Source organism: Myodes glareolus, chromosome 1 (genome assembly GCF_982192425.1).
Source record: "Myodes glareolus chromosome 1, mMyoGla1.1, whole genome shotgun sequence".
Classification (NCBI taxonomy): Eukaryota; Metazoa; Chordata; class Mammalia; order Rodentia; family Cricetidae; genus Myodes; species Myodes glareolus.
The window spans coordinates 69,825,233-69,834,324 of record NC_142026.1 but is presented as its reverse complement, the minus strand read 5'-3'; the positions used below and the strand labels follow the sequence as shown (position 1 = coordinate 69,834,324).

At 37.1% G+C, this 9,092-nt stretch overlaps 1 protein-coding gene across 1 annotated transcript; it reads left to right on the top strand.

Annotated features, from left to right (window-relative positions):
* Positions 1-7,439: 7,439 nt before the first annotated feature.
* Positions 7,440-8,372, top strand: LOC148123441 (vomeronasal type-1 receptor 2-like). The gene has a single exon (XM_087909113.1). It carries the CDS (start codon positions 7,440-7,442, stop codon positions 8,370-8,372), a length of 933 nt encoding a protein of 310 aa, XP_087765239.1.
* The last annotated feature ends 720 nt before the right edge of the window (positions 8,373-9,092 follow it).

Sequence of the window (9,092 nt, the reverse complement as noted above, 5' to 3'; positions counted from 1 at the left end):
TAGTGTAAATAGAATTTTGATGATTAAGGGTTTTTAACAAATGTAGTAAGAGTTTATGATAGAGGTTAGTTTAGTGGGAAAATTAACACAGATATAGTATCTATAATATAGTAATACAGGATATAGTGTTGCCCTCATCCCTGTTAGAGCAGGGGCTGCAGACGGTAGAAAATAGAAACAAGGAAGTGTTGGACAGCTAGGACTTATGTATTTCTCCTAAGGAACCATGTAGACTGTGACTTGGGTTAATGATTATGGAAAATGAAGGGGTCCCTGAGACTAGGCTAGCTCATGTTCTTTTAATCTTAATGTTAGGAGATGTGTTCACAAATTTTAGCTTTCATCATAGCTAAAACAAAGCTTTAAATAATGCTCAAGTTTAGGCTAATATTTCTTGTTAATGACTTTAAGGTAGATAATCTTGTGGAATAATTTAAAGTTTAGAAAGACACACTTTTAATAGTTGACAAAGGGACCCATTGAGGTTAGGAAACAAAAACAATGGCAGTCTGGCTATTGCTGGCTAATGTACCTTTCTTGCTAGGATGGGTTGGTGATCAAAGGTGATGATTAATTTCATTTAGCCTTTTCTGCCTTCAGCTTCCTGATATGATTTAACAAACAAAAACTGTTGATGAATTGGTATATACCCTAAGGACTTAAAGTAGAAATGGCTGGTTGATTTTAGATATAAATTTTAGATCTGTGATTCTTTTAAGATTTCTTTATAGGATTACTTTTTGAGATAAATAATAAAATGATCAATTCTCTCTTTGTAACTGCAAAATGAAACCTACCAGTAAAAGAACTGGCTGAGAAAAATACCTTGCTTGACTTCGCTTTGTTAATCTATAACAAATTACTTGGATACGAATGTATATGAGTTTTGGGGGATAATTTGTTTTCACCTGTAATATGTAAAATGTTTAATCATGTAAGGGAAATGAGAAAATGTTGCTTTTCACTTGTATCCATTATAATTATTTGCTTGAAAAGTAGAACGTAACCACATTGTAATTTGTATATTTCTTGAAAGATTTTGCTGGGATATATAAGCTGTAAAGGAAAAATATAGAAAGAGAGATGATAGAGCTACCCTAAAGGTGTGTGTGTGTGTGTGTGTGTGTGTGTGTTGGGCATGGATTTGCTATAAACTGCCTTTATTATGTTGATGCATGTCCCTTGTATTTCTAATCTCTTCTGAACTTTATTGTGAAGGTTGTTGGATTTTGTCAAAGGTTTTTATTGCATATAATGAGATGACCATTTTGTTTTTGTCATACGGTTTGTTTACATGGTGCATTACATAAATTTATTTTTGTACAAGGAATCATCACTGCACCTCTGCAATGAAACCTACTTTATCATAGTGAAGGATCTTTTTGAGGTGTTTCTTGGATTTGGTTTGCAAGCATTTTGTTGAGTATTTTTGCATCTATGTTCATAAAGAAAATTGATCTGTTATTTCTTTCTTTGTTGAGTCTTTATGTGATTTGGATATTGTAGATCAAGGGACTCTGACTTCAAATGCATTGGACAATGTTCATTTTGTTTCTACTTTAGGGGATAAATTGAGGAGTACTGGTATTAGCTCTTCTTTGAAAGTCTGGCAGAATTCTGCACAAAACCCATCTGGCCCTGGCCTTTACTTGTTTGTAGACTTTTAATGACTTTCTAGTTCACTGGAGGTTACAGGTCTGCTTAAATGGTTTATATAATCTTGATTTAACTTTAATAAATGGTATATAGAGAGAAAATTATCCTTTTCTTTTAAAATTTTTAGTTTGGTAAGGCACTGGGTTTAAAATTATGTCCTTATGATTCTCTGGATTTCTTCTGTCTACTGTTAGGCTCTCATTTTTATTTTTGATTTTGGTAATTTGGATATTCTCTGTGTCTTTTAATTAGCTTGGATAATGGTTTGTCAATCCTGCTGATTGACAAACAAGCTCTTAAAACACAAATACCCAATTAAAATATGGGGTACAGATATAAGCAGAAAATTCTCAATAAAAGAAATTTAAATGGCTAAGAAACACTTAAAGAAACATTCAACATCCTTAGCTATAAGGAATGGGGAAATCAAAACTAATTTGAGATTTCATCCTACACATGACAAAAAAGCTAAGATCAGTAACAGAATGAACAACTCATACTGAAGAGGATGTGGAATAAGGGAAGCACTTCTCCATTTTTGATGAGAGTGAAAATATGAACATCCACTATGGAAATCAATAAGAGAGTTCCTCAGAAACATGAAAATTTATTTACCTCAAGAAACAGTTATATCACACATGGGTATATACCAAAAGGACACTCCATCCAGCACAAGGACACTTGCTCAACTATGTTCATTGAGACTTTATTCATAATAGACAGAAATTAGAAAAAAATAGAAATCCTTCAACTGAAAACTAAAGAATATGTGATACATCTATACAATGGAGTATTACTCAACAGTTATAAACAGTAATGAAATTTGCAGGCAAATGGATGGAACTAGAAAAAAAAAGTGAACTAGAATGAGGCAATGAAACCCAGAAAAACAATTATGGCATGTATTAACTTATAAGTGGATATTAGCCATTAAGTCCATTAGAGCCAAGTTAAAATCTGTAGACCCATACAGGTTATGTAAAGAGGAGATTCTTAATGGTGGGAGGCAGCACATAGATCTCTCTACAAGTGGGCAATAGAATAGATTTTCCGGCAGACTGGGAAAGGGTGGAACAAGAGTGAGGGGAAGCAGACTGAAGGCAGCATGAAGTGTGGGGAGAGAGTGTGGAGAGAGACAGCTGGAATGAGGAGTATTTGGGGAGTGGAGGAAACCTAGTGCAGTGAAACTTTCTAGATCTATGAAGGTGATCCTAATAAGGACTCCTATTAATAGGCGATAAAGAGTCTCAACAGGCCATCTCTCGCAGTCAGGGAGCCTTCAGGTGGTAGAACTGAGCAAAATTCAGCTGAGTTGTTGGCCAAGGGGGTTCCATGGAAATTCCCAAACAATCCAAGCTATTGTTAAGATAAAGAGTTGTACCTCTTCAAACACTGACAGTGGGGCCTCATTGCAAAGGACAACACTCACACAACTTGTTGAACATGGAGAGGCATGCCGGTGCCACCAAAGACTTGATAGATCAGAGTCTAAAGTAAAAAAACACTATGGGTCTTAAAAATTCAATAAATGATCATTCATAATATTCTGCTATGCTCATAGATTAGTGCCTTATCCAGTCATCATCAGAGAGGTTTCCTCCATTAGTAGATGGAAAAGAGGGAGAAACTCACACTCAAACATTATGTTGAGAGAGAGTCTAAATGGAGGTCTCCATCAAATCCTTCCCTGTTCAGAGTTCAAGGAACCCTGTGGAAGAGGAGACAGAAATATTGTAAGATCCAGAGATGATGGATGACTCCAGGGGAACAAGACCCTCTGAATCAGCAAGTAAGGGACATTGGAACTTAGAGACTAAAGCAACAAACACAGTGTCTGCAGGGTGTACACCCTCTGTGTTTATGTTGTAACTATTACCATAGACTTTTGTGAGACTCCTGAATATGTAAATGAGTGGATGTGATTCTTGTACCTTCTTCTCTTGGAGCTCTTTTAGTTATCTACTACCTTGGCTTTCCAACTTTGATAGGATGATTTTCATTTTATCTTTTATATTTTATCTAGTTATGTTTTGTTTTTTGTCTTAGAATCCTATTCTTTTCTAATGAAAGACAGAGAATTCATCTGTAAATGGAGCAACTTGAAGAGTTAGAGGAAGGGGAACTATAATCAGGATATATTGTATGAGGAAAGAATCGATTTTTAATAAAATACTTTAAAAAGTGAGATACAAAAGATCTATGTAATTTCCAATTTTACTGCCCTTGAATGCTAGTTACTAAATTTGGAAATCTCCCAAGATAATAGGTGTTAAAGATAAGCTGCCATGTCTATCTGAACCCAAACAGAACCATATAACAGTCTTGTGCCCCACCCCACCCATTCCGTCTCCCAGCATGGGGCTTGTGTGGCTCTCATTGTAAAGCCCTGTGTACTCTAAGGACTCACAGAAAAGATTTTCGCAACTCTTTAATTGCTTCTGTGGATTTGCTGTCTTAATCTGGGTTGTTTTCATTTACAGCTAAGTGGAGCGTGATTGTTGAGAAGGTATTCTACATCCCCCAAGCAGATGTTGTTATGGATCTAGATCTGAAAGTTACAAGTCCTGTGGGGAAGAAGACCAAGGAATTATAAACCTGTAAGTGAGGGACCTGAGTCTCATCTCATCAAGACAGACTCAGTCGCTAACTACAATATTTCTCTGCGGTTTCACAGAGCACACTGTAAGTACATTTTCTCTTATTACTAAGTCACAAATGACCAGAGAATTTATAGTTAAAAGGGAATAAGGGAAAGTCACGATTGCTAAGTATTATTGCTAAGTAAGATTCTGAAAAAGTTTTCACGTGAAATGGGAACTATTTACTGCTGGCAAAGGAGGGACTGTTCTCTGCCTTTCCCACTCTGTGCAAACTGGTGTCTACAAGGGGTCCCTTTCTATCTTGTGATAGCAATACCACTCGTTTCTATATAGAATATAAATATGCATGCAAATTAAAACATCAAGATAGATAGAGAGATATATACATACATATAAGATAGATAGGATAGAGGATGGATGGATGGATTGATGGGTGGGTGGATGGATGATAGGTAGATACATTATAGGTAAAAAGAGATACATATGTACATGATAGATATATATAGATGTATGATAGATAGATACATGATAGATAGATAGATAGATACATAGATACATAGATAGATACATAGATAGATAGATGGATGATATATAGATAGGTAGATAGATATATAGATAGATGAAAGATAGAGAGATTGATAGATACATGATGCATGCATGCTACATCTTTCATAAATAGATATGTAGATTCTTGGTGAATAGATAGATGGATGGATGGATGGATGGATGGATGGATGGATGGATGGACGGACAGACAGACAGACAGATAGATAGATGCACAGAAACCTAGATAGAAACAAAAATACACAGATACAATAGATAGACAGACAGACATATAGATACATGAAATAGAGAATATAATATATGTTTATGATATATGTGCATATATATGCATGCTGGCCAAGGAGTGGATAGATGTTCTTCTGTATCCGTCTCTGCCTGGTTTCTTTAAACAAGATCTCTGTCTGAATCAAGAGTTTGTGGTTTTTTCCTAAGCCGGTGGGCAACAATCTAGCAATGCCATGCTAGCTCTGTGATCTGAACTCTGGTCCTCCTGACTCATGTGATAAACATTTTTACTCATTGTGCCATCTACCCTGCCACCATATCATCCATATTGAATTGTGCCCTTTTTCTTCTCTTCTTTCGTTAAAAGCTATGAACACTTCATTTAAAATAAATTATTATTACTTTTAACTATATGTATACATGGAGAGACATGTGCACAAGTGTGTGTGGGAGCCAACAGAGCCCAGAGGAGCCAGATTTTCTACTTGGTGTTGTGAGTCAACCAGTGCAGGTGCTACACTTTAAGATCAGCAAGTGCTCTTAACTACTGACCCTGTCTTCAGCCCCCAAAGTTACTCATCTTAAAATCCCAGGAGTGTAGGTCAATACTGCCTTACTAAAATCCTTTAGGTAACCCTAAGGGATATCCTTTCATGAGTAAAGAAATTGCACTAAAACAGAAGCTTTTGTGTGATCGGGTGGACAGTGTGTTTATTGAACAGCATGCCTCACACACAGTGGGACTGGCTCTTTCTTCCATTGCAGATTAAAACAGCAATCCTAGGTAAAGTAACACAGTAACAGAGAATTCTTCCAGTTAGTTTTGCAAAACTTTGAGACAAGAAATACCCTTAGCATCAGTTTAAGTGATGCAGAGAAAACACAGTTTCTATTAACCTCAGTTGCTCATAGTGAGAACTGTGTAAACTAGACTTGATTGCAAACAGATAAAAGGCAAAGCTAACTTTTGACTGATGTGTATTTGACCATTCCTGGTGTCATCTGAAACTCAGGAGACTTGTAGGACATGAACTCAAGGTTCAAGTAAAATGGTGATAGAGAGTCCAGTCACTGCTAGAATCCCAAAAAGAGCATTCTGGGCTGGACCATGCAAAAGCGAGGAGCACTGCAAGTGGAACAGGGCACAAGGCATTCTGGGAACTTTTGCTTCTGAGTACTTCCCTTTGTATCTGAATCCACTATAATTACAGACACAGCTTCTCCAACTACCTCGATGGCCAAGCTGAGAGAAAGTTTTCTGGTTTTGCAAAATAAATTTATGAAGAAGTCTCCTTGGAAGTATGTCAGGTAGACAACTCGCATTCAATTTCTGGGCTGGGTCTTTTATCAAATTTCCTCCATGTTGTTGAAGACATTTTGTACAAAGCCATCTGTCTACTGATGAACTATTTGTTTTAGAGTTTTCATTTTCTCTTTATATATTCCATTTCCCATTCTTTTGAACGAATTGTTTATTATAGACGGGTGAAATGACTAAACACAGATGTAATATTTATCACAAAATCTGACTCATTAGAGTTGTTTTGTTTGAATATGATGTCTATTACCTTATTGGATTTTCCCACATTATTGAATAGCCTTACAGTTGTTGCCCTGTGGAGAAATATATTTTGTCTTTTTCCCTTCTCATTGTCTAATTTCATGCTAGTGTTCTGTGTTAAGTCTCTTGTTCTAAACAATGTATTTGATTGCTCTCTTATTACATCATAGCAGCTCTTTACCACAGAGGTCTATTAAGCAAGTGTGTGGCTTAGAATAAACTTCTGTGGTTTCCAGAAGAAAGAAGAAGAATCATCACTAGGTATGTCTTCTGAAACCAGGAGTAACAGGAGCATCTGCCTATACCAAAATCGTCTTCATTTTCATGTATTCATGACATTATGATGAGGAGATGTATTGAAAGCAAGACAGGGACAAGACTTCTCAGAGGGGGACACCAGATTCCCTGGAATTGAAGTTCCAGGCAGCTATAAATCACCATGTGGTTTCTGGGGTCCAAGCTGGAGTCCTCTGCAGGAGCAGCAAATGCTCTTAACTGTCGAGCCTCTCCAGGCCTGATGTACCACATTTTTAATATCCATTGATCAAATGATCAGCATCTAGGTTAATAATATCTCTTCATAATAATATTCAAAACTGAGACATGTAAAGACACCAATAATGAACTATACATATGTGATACAGTTTTATTTATGGAGAATTTGGAAAACCTGAGGCACCTTAAGGGTATCTGTCATAAAGTTTGCTATTACTCCATCAAATGTGTGTCTGATCTCATTATAAATATGTATCAATGTGTGAGAATGAGAAAGTGATACAATTTGAACCTTTACATTTAAGATATGTTTAAATGTCCTCTTTCTGAATGTACTGATGAAGTTAAATTTGTTTGTGTTGGGTGAAGAGAAAATGATTCCAGGGAATTTGCCAATGGGGATTTTGTTCTTTTCTCAGACAGCTGTGGGGATCTTAGGCAATTGGTCAATTCTTCTTTCTTATGGAAAAAGTCTGATGCTGAAAGACCAGATTTTAAGGCATCTGACTTTAGCCAATTCCTTGGTTATCATCTCAAGAGTAATTCCTCACATAATGGTACAGCTGGGCTTGCAATTTCTCCTGGATGACCTGTTATGTAAACTTACTCTCTACAGTAACCGGGTGTCCCGGGGCATTTCCCTGCACTGCACCTGCCTTTTGAGCTGTTTCCAAGCAATCACAATCAGCCCCAGCAACTCCAGGTGGATGAAGCTGAAACACTCAATCTCCAAGTACATGGTTCAATCCTGCTCACTCAGCTGGCTTGTTCATCTGCTTCTAAATACCAAAACAGCTATAGATGTGATTGGATCTGGTACTAACAAAACCTTCACCAAGAAAATCAAGTTGGGGTACTGCTCAACATTTGTTTCTGGCAATACTGTAAGTGGACTATATCTGTCCTTGCTTTGTTTCACTGACAGTCTGTGTTTGGGTCTCATGGTCTGGGCCAGTGTCTTCATGATGAGAACCCTCTATAGACACAAGAGTCAGCTACAGCACATCCATAGCACCCAGCATTCCCTCAGAGTTTCCCCTGAAGACAGAGCAACAAGAACCATCTTGATCCTTGTATGCACCTTTGTCCTCTCCTACTCAATGTCCTTCATATTAGTTATCTATACTGTGATAGTTGACCACCCAAGGCTGTGGATAATCAACATATTTACATTACTAGACACATGCTTCCCAACATTTTGTCCCTTCATCCTTGTCTTTAATAACAAGTCTGCTCCCAAGAATCTTTTTCCCTGCTGTAAGAGAAGGTAATTTAACATGGTGACTTGTGTGTTATGATCAACTCAAATATTCTCTTATCCACTATTAGATTTAGACTCACCCATGACTAGGTTTTATTAAGCAAGTCAGTGACTGTTGACATCGACAATTGTTGCACCTACTGTAAAACTGTCTAAATAGGTCCATGAGATTAAGATACCTTTTTTTTTCATTACAAAAGCTGTGAAATTAGGGATCACCGTGTACTGAAGATTATCTTAATCTTACAGATATCCAATCAGCTGTTGAGATATGGATTTTTCAGCAGGAATAGCCTGGACTCTTGTCCCACTGCTGCAACTTAATGAGAGAACAGATGGGCAAAGAAAAATCTAAGATCTCTGTCATACTGAGAATAAGAGGTTTGTGTGACCAATGACACAGTATTTATTAATGTTTTGACTTCACTGCTGTTCTGCATCTGATCTTACAGTTTGGGCATTTGACTCCACTTTCAGGTTCCTCTATGGGAAGAAAAATTAAGTATTTATCATGTACCTTATTTCCTCAATTGCCACTGGAGGCAGAGACATCCCTAGGCATCCCAAACTTACCACTTACCATTGTCACCTCCTATTCAGTTGCTTCTACTCCGGTAATTTGTATGACAGGTTATGACAACCCAAGCCTATGGAGATTAACCCAGACATTCTACAAACGTGTATCCATAGGCTGTCTCATTGTACTCTTCAGTATTGATTGAAGAGCATC

Coding starts and splice junctions, on each gene's coding strand:
- LOC148123441 (XM_087909113.1), top strand. CDS start 7,440: ATGAAGTTAAATTTGTTTGTGTTGGGTGAAGAGAAAATGATTCCAGGG.